Source organism: Chenopodium album, chromosome 13 (assembly GCF_948465745.1).
Source record: "Chenopodium album chromosome 13, dcCheAlbu1.1, whole genome shotgun sequence".
NCBI lineage: Eukaryota > Viridiplantae > Streptophyta > Magnoliopsida > Caryophyllales > Amaranthaceae > Chenopodium > Chenopodium album.
Window position 1 is genome coordinate 52,895,243 of NC_137846.1, and position 15,916 is coordinate 52,911,158.

Genomic DNA, 15,916 nt, shown 5'->3' on the forward strand with positions numbered 1-15,916 from the left:
TAACAAAAAGTTTGGATAAAGAAAAGTGGCAAGGGCAATTAGTAGAAAGGGTGACAACTAAAAGCAACTTGCTTGAATTTTGATTGGATGAACCCCATGATAAGGTCGGTGAAGAATAAGTGGCTTGGTCTCGTACAAAAAAATTTGTGGCTTGGCCAAATGATATTCGAAATTTTCTTACTAATAGTGCAAGGTATATTTTGATGCAGATATAACATGAACTTAAGATATTTCATACATCTTTTTTTTAGTGCACCATAAATTATCAAAATAGGACTCAAATATATTCTTATCCATTGTATTTATCAAAAAAATTGAGGCTTACAAGTGTGAAATATCTTTATTATTTGTATATACTTTGTCATATCATTCATAACTTAGATTATTAAACTAAAACACCCAAACGTTACACTATAAATATAGAGTACATATTTGAAATAAAAGTTACTTCTAATATAGGAAGTTTTACTATGTAGAATTCTATCATTTGGAAAGGAAACTATAATACAGAATGAATTGTAAATACATAATTAAAAGTAGGAAATTTAATTTGATTTCAAGAGCCATTGTTTTGATCAAGTAATAAGTTCATGTAAAAAAAAAAATAAAAAAATAAAAAAATAAAAATAAAAATAAAAACTCAGTGTAAAAGGCCTCATAATAATTTTTAAACCACATTATAAAAATAAAAATAATTAAAAAAAAAAAAAAAAAAAAAAGAGGTTAAAAGCATGTGAAAACTTGCCATACATACTTCAATTTAGATGCACTTCACCCCAACTTCAAGTAGAAAAGAATAGAGGAATCTTTGTCAACCTAGGTTTTATCAAGTTCCTACAAACTTTGTCAAAAAAAAAAAAAAATAAATAAATTCCTACAAAGAATTGTGCTGTGCCTAGTTGCCTACCTACATAACCAAACACAACAAGCTAAGACCAAAAGCAACAAATCTTTTCATTCAGCTAGCCTACATAAACTGAGCAAATCTTTGTCCAAATAAAGTTATCTTGAATTTAAAAACTTATCACACTTATAATTAAACTAGGTTAAAATCCCGTGCTATGCATGGTTGTTAAAACTTTTTGACAATTATATTACAAAATATAAAGTATATAAAAGATGTGTAGAAATATTTTATTTGGGTATATATAGAATATGTGTCAAACTGGAAAGAAAATATCATAAGATATAAATAGTTTACTTAAAGGTTTTGCAAAAAAAAAAAAAAAAAAAAAAAAAAAAAAAAAAAAAAGCGAAAAAAGCGGGAAAAATTTTCACAAGATAATGACAAGTGTCATTGGTTATTCGCTTTTAGTATAAGTTAATAGATAGATAGATGTAGGAGGAATTATCTCTTTATTCTATTTGTAAACTACGGAGTAATACTTTTTAGTAATTGAACTTATTATACAAAGATCCCGGACCCGTAAAACAATTAGTAAAACAATTATTAAAACGGCGGATAAAAATACTCTCTCAAATTAATTGTAAAACTTTGAGATTTATACCAATATTACTTACAAATCTAATTTTGATTCTCTTTTTAAATTATATATTTAAACAAATTTACAAACTTAACATGTTGACTTTATCATAATGTATAATTCTAAAATTTAATTTTACAACAAATACTTTATAATGTTAATGTTAATGGTGAAAGACTCAAAGTTAGACCAATAAAAAAACTGACCAGTTCAAGTTTTGTATGCAAACAAATGAATTGGCAAACGAAAACAAAAAATTAATGCAGCAAATAAAAAGTTTCGACGTTTACGCATGCCCTAGGATGCACTTTCCACATAATATTGTAGCCTCTAAACAAGTAAACATGATAAGCTTTTAAGATAATTTTATCTTTGTTAATTTTCTTGCACAACCTTTAATTAAAGATTTAAGAGGGAACAATATGTTTGGATAAGGTAACATGTGACATTAAACCGACCATTTGACACTTTTTTACGTTTGCCTTATATAAATCTAAACTAGTTTATCTAAATTTTTCTTCTCAAAAATTGTATTTATCCAAAATTTAGACTACAGCAGTTAAATACTCTTTGGTAATTTGGTTCAACTCCATATATTAAGGATGATACATTATTGTACCATTTTTTTTCAAGTCAAATCACAATATTTTGCTTTGTTGAATGCAATCAATTAGATTGGTCCAGCGAATTTATTCTAGTACTAGTTATTGAATATGATTTTTCAACGGTCGTTTAAAATAGGACTACTATATTATTTTAATGATAAACAATATGATTGGTTCATTTTTTCAAACTATAATATGGACACGATAAGTCTTCTAATATCTACAAATCAAATATAATTTTTGAAAATTTTGATCCAACATAAAATAAATATTTTTCGAGAAATTATAAAAATTACATAAATGAAATTAAAAGTTTGATAAATAAAAAATATTGATAATACTATTTTATACCACAAACAAAGTAATATAATTTACACAAACTTTTAAAAAAATCGGGTGTACAATAATTATTGTACATCCATTATAAGATAGCAATTACCCCAGAAATGAATAAAAGTTACCCTAAAATGCATAAAAGTAACACAATACAAATAAAAATTATCTACGCTTCATTGGTAAATAATCACATTTTAAATAAGTAAGGGCCTGTTCACATTTACTTAATTTCAGTTCAGTTCAGCTCCAATCAGTTCCGTTCAATTTAGTTTAGTTAAGTTCAGTTCAGCTCCTAATTTTCCTCTCTCATAAAATATTCATTTCAGCTCACTTCAATTCAGTTCAGCTCCAATCAGTTCAGTTCAGTTCAGCTCAATTCAATAAATATGTGAACAGGCCCTAAAAATCATTTATTAGTGATTGAATGTAATTAAATTACCTTTATAATACTTTTCTTTTTGTCTATTTGTATAAAAATTGTATTATGTTTAAAATTACCCAAAAAAAGCCAAAAAAGTTACCCTAAAATTAGCTAAAAGTTACCCTTTGCTCGATGTACACTAATATTAGTGTAAACGGAGTTTATACAAAAGTTTTTCTATAATTTATTATTTTGAGAAAAATATGTCAAATATGAGATTCATAATCATTAAAACATTGTGATAGTCATATTTCAAATGAATAGTATAAAATTTTCATATTGGATTAACTTAATTACAAATTTACAAGGACACTACTACAAGTCTACAACTCAAGTTACTACTATTAAAATATAAAAATATTACTATAATACTAGAGTAATAATTAAAAAAATCTTAAATCTCTAGAACATTTCAACTAACCCAATTAATATAAAATAAATTTTGATCAAGACTGAAAATTACTGTGATAGGATTTGCGTCCCATGATGAAAATGACAAGAGAAACATACATTTTTGAATAAAAGACTTATCTTCATGGAAAATGTTGGGCCCTTCGCAGATTTTTCTGTTGTCGACGTCTATCCTAAATCCTAATGACCGAATGACAATGTTAAAAACATAGATTAAGACTTCATGAAAAATCGGACAACGCATATGCAATATTAAAAACATGGATCAAGACTTTATGAAAATCGAATAACACCATACATTATTAAAAACATGGATCAAGACTTCATGAAAATCGGATAACATATATTAGACTTGAGAATTCAACTGTCTGTTAGAGGTTAGACCGGCTATTGCGAAAGTAACATAAAATAACAAGGTAGCAGTCGTAGCACGGACATTGTTAGAAAATGGCATTTTAAGTGTCCAATACTCACACACCCAACACACATTCTATACCACTTATATAAATTCAAGTTAACATCTCTTTCTTTTTCTGATTTGTACCTATACCTGTATCTGTATCTATCTTCGAGCAAAAACACAATCAACATGGCCTATAGTACACAAGTGTCCTTAAATTTCCACGGTGAAGGTCAAGCAAAATACTGACCACATTTGTGCAAATTGTCCCATGAAGTTGATTTGCTTGTATGCTTTCAATTCCATGCAGTAGTAATGAGCAATTGACCACCCCACCCCCTCTCGGCCCCTCCCTTGTCCCACCCCAGACCAACCCGGCGAACCCGCACTAACTAGAAGGTTATACAATGTGTGGCTAGCACCTATTTGACTACTATTCGTCCCCCAAACCGGACACGTACAATGTAAAGCACAGCTACCGGTTCCCCCGACTGTTTTTTGCTCTTTTCTTGAAGCTATTTTCCAAAGGTGCAGTACATTTTAAAGGAATCAATGTCATGAAACTATGTAAGTGATCATTTTGATGAGCATATCTCATGCATGGTAATATCATTAAGAGGTGGTCAATGGGCTTAGTTGACCTAGTCTAATCCAGACCACCTGCTAACTGGGCTCACTGAGACCCATTATGATTTTATACGGACATAATCTCGGATATAGCAGTCCACCTAGGTGATTTGTGGGTTGAACTTGACCCACCAGTTCAGCAGCTTTTGCGACTTTTTTTTGAAAAACTACCAATTACCAATCCCGAGTTTACAATGAATTATCCAAATAGTGAGCCAAATACTGAGCATCTATTTCTTATTTGAATGAGGTCCATCATCCACTGTCTGCAATTTTTAACTTCTAATCAACAAAACCCATTGAATCCGACTATACAATATCTTATTTGCCCAAAAAATTAACTAATACCACTGCTTTCTTGTTTATTTTCATATTAAGCATTAAAAAACAATATCCCACTAGCAGGAGACACGACGCTTTTACTTGGGGAAGACTAAGATTGATCAAAAAAACAATATCCCACTAAGATTGATATAAGGGAAGCACTTTTATCATTACCACAGGTATTATACATATAGTCGAAAAAGAAAACAAACTACGTATGAAAGCTCGTAAGAAAATACCTGAATTTTGTCAAGTGAATATTAAACAGCAAGGTGAGTAGTGACAAATGAAGCTGAACAAATGCATTCATGACCCACGGTGCCATCTGAACAAAGCACTGCCAGCAAAATCTGAAAAAAAAACTGCATTTTCCTCTTCTCTGAAAACAACTCCGATACATGCTGGTTCCATAAGGTCCTATGAAACTATGATAATGTCTGAGAAGTCAGTAAAAGGATGAACCATAGACATGAAAGGAACAAATATAGCCTGAAAACAGTTATACATTAATGTAGAGAAACGGTATCAGGATCTGTACATGCATTTGCTAAATTGCATCAAAAGCAAACGTCAAGATGCAAGTGACACGTCAAATCTAATGGCCCTCTGTTAGCTGCTCTCCGATCTCTAAATGTAAAGTTGATGAGACAATACTACAACTAAAATCAACCTTATGTACACACTTTGTGACTTATACAGACATTTTGACTAAGATGATGCTTGTATCATTTCACCTGTTTCATCACATGCAATGGGAAGATGTATACTGAGGTCATCCAAATTGGGGTTCCCTACAATAGTCAGTCCATGTTCATTTGCAAGATGCAAAAGGCAGATGAAACATAGATGAGGGGAAATATCATTGGTTGAAGCAGCTTTGCATTCATCAGGAAAAGCGGTTAATACATGTCCGAAAGATACAGCATCTCCACGCACCTCCTGCCAAATAAAAAGAAAAAACATATTATCAAGATGCTGAAATGAAAGCAAAATCTACTATTGACGTGGCTGAAAAGATGATGCATGGCAACTACGGATAATAAAGGACTCAATGCATCTATAAATAAGTAATGCTTGAAATATCATTAAACTAGTACAGTATATTAAAGTTCCATGTGATGATTTCCTAGGATAGATGAGAAATGGTGTCCAACAGATAATTAGGGGTAAATACAGTTAGTAGCACATCTAAGCTCAATGTGATTAATCCTATACAATCAGCCATAAATAGCAGCCATAGAGCATAAATGAAAAAACGTTCAAATCCATTGCAGCGTAAGAGTATGTGTTTAACTTCTCATCATTAAAATTGACGCTGCCATGGAATTATAATTTTTTTTTTAAAAAAAGGAAAAGCTGAACAAGCATTACACTAGCTAAATGAATCAGTTATTCAACAAACTGAAGCGACATTTTTCTTTAAAGAATTGGAAACTGCAACCATTACATTTGCAACAAGTATGGTATATTTACACTCAATCAAAATAAATTCAATTAGTGCATTAACTCCCCTATAATGTTGAAGAATGAAGAAAACCAAACCAGGATGGCAGGATGGTTCAATTAACATTCACATTTTCATTACAGTAAATCCGAGGGACATTTGCTTAACATAAACAACTAATACTTATTCTCATAAGCATGTCAATCAGATGTCATCACGTATTTAAAGCATGACATTTTTACCATAACTAATAATCCAGTTTCATGTTTTATTGCGTTACACCATCTACCGGTTAATAGATGCTAAAAGCCAGCAAATATTGTTTGATTGACATTTACACTTTCACTAGAACGTAGAAACCATATATAGTTTCAAGTTTATGAACATGGAATGAACTCCACAGGACATGCTCAAGCCAAAGTTGAAGTTGAAAGGAATGTCCAAATGGAGTTAGTACTTGGACAATGCGAACTCTCCTACATTTTTGTTGTATTACCATGGAAAAAAGTTCTCTATGACCCTATCACACAATATATTCTGTATCATTAAAAAGCCAAACAAAGATCTAAAACCCGCAAACCATATTCAGGGGTCATGGAGGAGAAAAATAAACATCATAAAGACCAAATTTACGCTGGATAAAAACAATCATGTCTCTAACATAGGGTACCAAACATCCAAGTATATTCTCATAGATCAGTACTCACCACTTCAGGAGTCTGAATAGATTCTTGCACAAGGGTCCAAAGTGTCTCCTTCAGCAAATGCACATCAACTTGTTTTGAAGTTGTGTCATATTCGACTTCAATTTTATCAACCTAATTCATTACTCGTTAGGACAGCGAAAATTAGGAACTCCAAAAGATTCAACATCCCAAGCAGATACCAAGTCGTAATTTATATTAAACATTTAAAGATACAACTAACCAACAACTTTCAAGTTTCAAATACATTGCAATTGATCGCAACAAAAGGCAGATATGCCTAACTGAGCTAAGGCAACACAGAATGAAAAGAGAAGCACCATCGTACCTTGCGAGGTTCAGAAACAAAGGTGTCATCTTCTACATCTCTGTAAATGTAATCGTTGTCTGGGACATCAACTGTACTTTCATGGTCCCATGAAGAAAATGTACTATCAATACCATCTACTTGCAGCAAAGAGTCAGGCCCTAAACACACAAATAAATCAAAAGGTTAATGATATTTCAGAAAATGTCCCATAAATAACTAAGCATGTGTGATGTCAAAAAATTGACCCCTTACACCACTTGGATTGGCATAAATCATGGTACATGCAATAAGCGCTTGGTAACCTCAGACCTCATTGAATAAGTAAATATCTATCACACACCAATAATCATGACTTTTGTCAAGTCCTACTGTAGTGACAGCATCAATTGGAGTAGCACCACTCAATATATACGTTAGCAATTATATAATTTGGACTAACACGAGTTTCTAAAACTTTTAAAAACTGCTTTAAATTAAAAAAACAGCTTGAAGAACTTAAACTTTCATTTGGATTGACAGACCAATAATATCAAGCATAAAAAAATTATCAGTGCAAGGTCATCAAATCATAATGCTTTTCTAGGACTACAACCAAGTGTAATGAATGAAGGCAGACCTCCAGATGGATTGATTACCTACAAGAGGAGGCGGCACTAGAATCATTAAGGTGAGCTGTAGTAAAGCACAGAGCAGCAGTCATCAGGGGGATAAAGGACAAACGATCACAATTGGACAGCAAGGAGTAGGATCCTTTTGGAAGCTTTTGGAATTGGAGGGTTATGTAGAAATAAAAAGGGCAAGGGTAGCAAGAATATGCAGCTTGTGTATTGTAGAGCGTGATAACCTAAAGTATACTGTTTGAGATTGGTGGCCTCAAGCCATTGTTTTAATAATTTCCATTTGTCAATCAGCCAAGCAACATTTTTTATCCTCTAAAACATCTTTTTATAATTTTTGCTCAGCAAAAAGTTAACAATAGTAGTAGTTCGTTACACCAAGATCATTTGAGATTAGCCAATTGATAATATATGAACTGCCTCAACTCAGTCAAGCAGACAAATCAAATGGTAAGGTCTCTAGGAAAATTTTCATACCTGTTACCCTTCTTCTAATTTTCCCAAGGCACTGCAACAGATGGACAACAATGAGCTTTCCTTTGATAAAAAAATGAGCTATTACACAATGCATTAAGATTTCAATTACCCACGCTTAAGGAAATGAATATATTTTTTATGCATACAAGACGAGGACTGAACTGGAGTCATTATTTAAATACTTTTTTTCTTTCCAATTAAAATGATGCAAACTAAAACCTCGATTTCCATTACAAGTTCATTTTAAATATGGATTAATTAAACATTAATATTTAGCTTCAGAAGAGAGGGGGGGGGGGGGGGGGGGCAGGGTAGATACAGTAGCCTAACTTAAATTACCATGACATTAGGAAGAAGAAATAATTTCACAAGATCCTCCGGTTGATAATGGCAATCCTCTGGAAGTTTGTTTGAACAGGAAACTTTGTTACTTGGAAGAAGCAAAGACTTGGGATTTTTCACAGGAACACATAGATCAGGCACTTCCTCATCCAAACTTCTAGTGAAGTCAATATCTGATTCCAATAAACTTTTGCGTTTTGGTCTCTTAGCAGCACAATTTGGCCGGCTGTCATGCGCTGAAAAACTCTCTTACAAATTTTTTTAGAGATGAATGTTCAATTGTTTGTGAAAAAAAAAAAAAAAGCTAAACAAAATTGTCATCCAGCAGCCATATCAATATTCAAATCTAACCATTAGGTTTTGATATGTCCAGTGATCAGGTCCAGCCCATGCATTACGTGCTGATTTACATCTCAATCCTTTGAAAAAAAGCCATGCAACATTCTCAATGTTGTCTTTTACAACAGGTTCATCAAGCACTAAATGCACTGGTTCCTAGGAATATAAAAAAGAACCAAACAAAATTAGTCTTATTCCATTTTCAATGAATTAGCTATTGACAAACATGAGTTTGATTATTGAAGCATGATATATATGACACAGATACTTTAGAATGCAAATAAACAGTCTAAATTTAGAATGATAAATCATACTTCATTATAGTTTTCAGAAACATCTGTTTCATGATAGCGATTTGCAGACCATGCCCCAGAGTCATCACAAGAATCACCATCGAACATAACCCCTATATCCTCAGTTGCATCACTGGTGCCAAAACATTCCTTTTCCACATTGAAATCAGCTTTATCTGAATCAATGACATTCCCATCGCCAATGGGCTCAGCGCCATCAAATGTCGTTAATGGCAAGTCAAGCTGCTTCATTAAAACTCCAAGGCTAGGAGATACATCTTGCTTTTGATGCAAGTTTGCCGCCATTAGCTCAATACAATCTGTGAAAGGAAGAAAATAATATAATAACCTGCTGGACATGTAAGAAGGGACTCCATCAAAGTTCTTAAACTGACCTTTAGCAAAAGAGACATCAACCAGATCAGTAGTACTATCATTTGTGGGTGATATGCACCTTGCTGGGAATTCTTGGGAATCAAACAGTACCCTGCACCCTCCATACACTCCAAGATTACATAGAAGGAGACCCTTTCCCCACCTTCATCAAACTGTGCAGACGTCTGATAATACAGAGGATCCACTGCAAAAGCAACTGAGGGACCAGAGGAACATAAATGCTCAAAGTTGGAAAGAGAGAGTACATGTATATAAGCGTGTATAGTAGTGAGAGAAAGAAATAAACCCCACATTACCATCAAGCTTCTTAGCATTCAAAGTTTCAAAGGATGATTCCACTGTTGACAAAGGTGAAACCTGTATGAATTCATAAATAAACATTTTATAAGAATATACCAGGAAATTATATCTGCAAGTTGAACCCATAATCATGGAGATATGAAAAAGGAGCGCACAACCTTTCTCTCAACTTCCTTTACAGGAGGCCTGCCTTCCTCTCTCTTTTTGCTGATTATATCTCCTCTAATTAAAGTTTCTGTCAACATATACAAAATCAGGAAGCTGACCGGAGAACATGTATTGCGCCTTCAGCTATCATTATAGTTAAAACTTAACCAGTAGCATATAACTTCCCTTTACTTTGTCTACTCAGCATCTGGTAAAACTTTTTACCAATAGATCAGGCTTTTCTGGAAACTTTAAGAAGGTCATCACATTATACTAATGAGGTTATTCACTTGTGCCTATTTAGATTTTAGAGTCTAACATGATGCATGCTAATATTTGCCAAAAATGCATATGGACTAGCTCGTACTATACTACTATATTGTAAGTGGACACATAATAGCATGGCTCCCACCATTCACATCTGTGTCGCCCTTATTATTAAATAAATATCGAACCTTCCTCATCTTCTAGACCAGCTGATCTGCTTATACCATTCTGGACTCTATAAGCATCAGCATGCCATGCATCCACCCTCACAGCATAAATCTTCACCCCAGTTTCCAGAGTGCAACTTGCCTACAGTAATCAGAAGTTCAAACCTCAAAATACTACATCAAAGCCAAAACAAAAAATACATAACTTTAAATTTCTATTTATCACCAAGATGAGAAGATCATGATATTACTATTTGATTGATAAATTCGATTACGTGTACAGGAATTGTATGTGTTAAAGAGGACATCACATGTCAATGACATGACACAACCTATGGAACATGTATCAACAGATTACTTCATCTGTGGAAAGTCATCTCCATTCTTATATCACTAGTATCATATGAGGAAAAAAATTGAGATATTTTCTTCCATCGAAAATCCACTTCTATGTGATTTGCTTGACTTATTTCATTCCTTCTTTGCACTTGTACATGAGATTAGGATTTCTAAATCATATAATAAAAAAAAAAATAAAAATAAAAAAAAAAAAAAAGTCTACTTATCAGTTATCACAGCATAAAATTAAACTATTAAAGTTTGTTTCAAGTAGTTGTTTTATAAGTATATAGCACCGTGATACTATGCTACCATGTACAGCTTTATATCTACTTGTTTACAAAACTTATGGGAAATCCTTACCTACCTTTACCACCTTTGACCCCTTCTCTTATATATTGACGCTAAATTTATTTATGACAAAAATATTTCAATGGAAATCATAAATTAGAAATGAAAGAGAGATATGAAGAAAAGGAGATGAGGCAGGTAAGGTGGAGTGGAAAATGCAACATTCCTACCTTCATCTAAAGAAAATAACTCTCTCATAAGAAAAAAATATATATACAAAGGATAATAGTAAGATCAAAGTTTTGTGGAAACAAATTTTACCCCAACCAAACATATTCTAGATTATATCCATATCTATCACTATATCCCTTTAAAATGTTTCTTGTTATACTAACATATATGAGGTGGTTAGCCAATAGAAGTTTCGACACATCAAAAAAAAAATTGTCCCTTTGCTTTGAAAAATATAATATCCTATGACTTAAGAAAGATACTCATAATATTACTTCCATTTCATATTATTTACAATAAAGGGATGTTATTCGTGAGATATAAAATATTCCTTTGTTGCAAATGATATGAAACGGAGGTAGTAACTTAGCCACATGCTGGCTCCTAAAAGTCTTCAACAAATAAACAAAGTATCTATTTATCTTAGGGATATACAAAACAATCCATTACGAGGTTGGAAATAAATGAAAAATTATTAATTGAATACAAATAAAACAATAACCAAATTGCATCCACAATTTAAATTAATCAATGCAACGAGTAACAAAGGACAATAATATAAAAGCGATTCCATACAAGTAGTTGATTCTAATCTTAATAAAATTATTTATTGCTTATAAAAAGCCTTAAAAACACAAATATAGTCGGGATTCGATACTACTATATCCGCAAGATAAAGATACATTGCCATACATACACACAGAAAGTCATAAAATTACTAGTGCAACCCTAAATACATATACGAATGAACAGACGACGTAAAAAGCTGTGAAACTTTGTTTGATTTCTATACTTAAAATTTGTTATATTCGAGCAATTCAACAAAACATAGAAATAAATCAGCATTTTACCTTCTGAAAATTAGTTTCAGCGTTGTTGTTTTCAGATTCAGCTTCAAATCCTTCAATTATCTCACTCAGATGATCAATCAACATCAGCTCCCACGTATTTTTCTGATTAATTTTCTGCATTTTCCAAAAATAAAAAATAAAAACAAAACAAATCCAAAGAAACTTTTTCATAATTTACAAAAATAAACATACTAAAAAACTAAAATTAAAAAGGAAAATTTACAGGAATTTACGTTTTCACTGGCAAGCTTAACGTAATTATGGAACAACTCCATAATTTGGCGGCGGTCAAGGCAAGAGTTAGAGGAGAGAGAATTTCGAGAAGGATGAACTTCGACGGGCTTCCGACGGAAGGCGGCGGCACGAGCGGCGCGTGCGGAGGCGCGTTACAGTTGATCGTCGTTGGAGCCGAGGAAATACGGGCTTGTAGGAGCAGGCATTGGTGATTTTAGGTTCGGATTTGGAATTGAATTGGGGGTTAGGGTTTCTGCCATTGTTACACACTTTCAGAGGAGAGAGAAAGAGGAGTGAGATGAAGTGAAAATGGTGTGGTTTTTGATGGGATGATCAAATGAACTCTGTAATACGAAGTAGAAGATAAAACGGTGTCGTATTCTTTGTTTTCGGAGGGAAAGACCGAGAGAAACTTGTTACATACGGTTTTTAGGAAAACCAAAAACTATTTAAAAAAATTAAATTAAAAGACGTTACAAAGGTCAATAATTCAATAATCAACTTTCCACGTCCCAATATAGTCAAATTAGTCGTACAAAATACCAATGTCCATAATTTTTTTTCACCCCCTTCTATTTAGTACTTCCTCCATTTTTAAATATTTGCTCTATTTCTCCATGTGCAGAGTTTTAGAGAAATTGAATAAAGTACTCGTAATAAAATATGAAGGTAGTGGGATTGGTGGAAGAATAAAAAATTGTAAAAACCAAAAGTAGTGGAGAGAAAATTGAAAGAGAGAGAATATGGAATTAATATTGTTTGGTCCACTTGGTGAGAGAAATTAATTAAATATTATAAAAGCTTCCCAAATAAAGAAATGGAGCAAGTATTTAAAAACAGTTGGGAAAAGAAAGTGGAGCAAGTATTTAAAAACGGTCGAAAAAGGAAAGTGGAGTAAGTATTTAAAAACGGCCGAAAAAAAAAATGGAGCAAATATTTAAAAATGGAGGGAGTACATTTTATTTACATAATTTTCATTTGATTGACTTATTGTAGACGCGAGTATATACTTTGTATTTAAATACATATCGAGCTAACGTACAAATTAATTGAAAAATAGTTGATAGAATGTGACTACATCCACTTGAAGTTGTGGTTTGTGAGTTTGTATTGATTAATGTCCCTAATATTGTACCAATTAACCTAGTATTCGTATATAGTCTTATATATTTATAACCTTGAACTTCTTATTTCTCACAAGGTAATCTCATTTAATTTTATAGATCAAACTCGTTTCAAGTAAAAAGATAAATCAACTCTATATCGGGTATTATTTTATGATTAGGGGATTTTGTTTATTAGAGCAACAATAAAGGGAAAAACTTAAAAGTAAAATGTGCTAAGAATTACTTTAAAATAAATAGGTCATGTAACAAGTTTACAAAGAAATACTTGAACAACTAAATACTTGTAGATGTTTATCAAAAATAAATGTATTGACAATACATAATATAGTTACTGGATCAACTAAGTAGTAATTAATAGTCTAAACTTGATTATTAATTAGCGATGCCTTGAACAATTTGCTTGAATAGTCCCTTGGCCATGACTCTGTAGGCATGTTGAGTCATATGAACTCCATCCCAACTAATTAGCTTAGATGGATCACGACAGACTGGAACTCCGTTATTTCCACACATTCGAGTGATGTTAAAATTGTATTCGTTGTCACCTATTCCACAACAAGTCTTTTGTACTTCATCCTTCTCAAACCCTGCATATTGAAAATTATATGAATTATTTCTCTTACGTTTAATGCTTCAAACAAAAGGCTAAACAATTAATTTCAAGATCAATATTAGATAATTACTAACCATTTGAAGTAGCATTTTGAAGGAGTCCCTTCAATGCGTTGAAATAATCAGCATACACAATTGCAACGTTCGGATATTGTGTTTGAAGCTCCTTAATAGCTACTTTTAATCGATCGTTTTGGAACATTGCAAATTCATTCAAACCCTTTAAACAATGGAGCTCATCGTACATATTTGAGTCATTCGTCTTGAAATTGCTTAGATAAATAGGCATGCATCCGATCGCAAAGTTACCGGGAACTACAACTTTGGGAGCACCCAAACCTATCACTTCCTGCAAATATAGTACGTTGTTACTTAATTAGTAATCGATAAATACCAAGTATATAATATAATGAACAATTTAAAACTATACATAATATGTTAGTAAAAATACCAACCTTCACGGCATTAGTATTGGCTTGAAGTACTTCATCCACCATTTGTTGCACTTCTTCCATTGTTTTACGTCCAAAAAATGCATAGTTAAAATCGTTGCCTCCGGTTTCAATGATAAACAATGCATTTGCGAGTTTGGCCTTACAATCTACATATATTTGAATAAAAAGAATTAGTAACTATTATCTTGATCGTCATTAATATCTTTAACTATTTAATACTAAAGACAATTTAAATTATATTACTCATCTAACAATATTTTAGATGGTTTAATTTATTTTCTATATTATTAGAATGATATGGTATGTACAACTTTTATGTATACGCATATTTTTAATTAGGATGGGATAAGTTTAATTACCTTTTGGATTAGGGCAAAGTGAATGAAGGTGAGACTTAAACCAGCCCATTTGAACGGATAATGAACTGTTGGTAACCGGCGATGTAATGTTTTTAGCAGCTAAGGTTGAAGTGTCGAGAGCCGTCGATCCCGCAACAGCAAAGTTCACACCATGAGCGAAGTTACCATCTATGTTAAGGTATGCGTCAAGGAAGGGCAACTTAAAGTACCTTGCTGCAATTTACACAATAAATAAAATTATTAGTGATACATATTTCATATTTGTCGACTTACTGATTTATATAATACATTTATAGATAATCAATATTCAATATGATCATATCAAAAAGCAATTTTAAAAGAGTACGGCTAAATATTACGAAGTAGTTCTTTTAGAGTTTTTTTTTTTTTCTAGTTAAAGAACTACTATCTTTGATCTTTAAATTAGATCTTTCTTCTATATTTATATTTAGTAATCCGTATTTTTTATTTATTCAACAATGTTATTGTTTAGTCTTTATACATAACTAGTGTCTTTTTGATAAATCTAAATCAACAATAATGTCTCCATTTAGTCTTTATACATAGACCGATACTTTAATATAATTTAAACAAACCTAGTTACGGTTAAAGATACACTATACATACATAGTACGCAAATCAAACCAAGTTTATTTGAATCCAAAAAAGTACAAAAAGAAAAAAGACGGATATTATACTACAAAGATAAAGATGATTAGTGAGTAATTAATAATTACGTACCAAAAAAATCGATCATGAGAAGACCATTGGAGCAACGACCAGTAGGCTTATGGAAGAAAGTTTGTCCATAAGGAAGTCTTGCAAAGGTTGTATGTTCTCCGATGGGGGATTCACGTATCAAGTTACCGGTGTCCGATATCGAATCACCAAATTGATAGATCGCATCTACTTTCGGTATTTCTTGAGGCAGTGCATAGAGAGGGAGAGGAAAGAAAGAGCAAAGAGCGAGTACAACAAAGAACATTAGTTTCATGCTAGCCATAAT

At 32.3% G+C, this 15,916-nt stretch overlaps 1 protein-coding gene and 1 pseudogene across 2 annotated transcripts; both read right to left on the minus strand.

Annotated features, from left to right (window-relative positions):
• Nucleotides 1-4,943: 4,943 nt before the first annotated feature.
• Nucleotides 4,944-12,680, minus strand: LOC145575746 (condensin complex subunit 2-like; annotated as a pseudogene). The gene is made up of 13 exons (XR_014098275.1): nucleotides 12,357-12,680; nucleotides 12,124-12,237; nucleotides 10,433-10,553; nucleotides 9,989-10,065; nucleotides 9,827-9,887; nucleotides 9,530-9,726; nucleotides 9,156-9,454; nucleotides 8,862-8,997; nucleotides 8,500-8,765; nucleotides 8,159-8,191; nucleotides 7,085-7,216; nucleotides 6,760-6,870; nucleotides 4,944-5,544 (listed from the first exon to the last, which is right to left on the minus strand). The product of XR_014098275.1 is annotated as a condensin complex subunit 2-like (transcript).
• Nucleotides 12,681-13,856: 1,176 nt separating this feature from the next.
• LOC145575747 (acetylajmalan esterase-like) lies at nucleotides 13,857-15,913 on the minus strand. The gene is made up of 5 exons (XM_081633556.1): nucleotides 15,652-15,913; nucleotides 14,911-15,123; nucleotides 14,552-14,697; nucleotides 14,172-14,445; nucleotides 13,857-14,071 (listed from the first exon to the last, which is right to left on the minus strand). The coding sequence occupies exons 1-5, from the start codon at nucleotides 15,911-15,913 to the stop codon at nucleotides 13,857-13,859; spliced, it is 1,110 nt and encodes a 369-aa protein (XP_081489682.1).
• Between the last annotated feature and the right edge of the window lie 3 nt (nucleotides 15,914-15,916).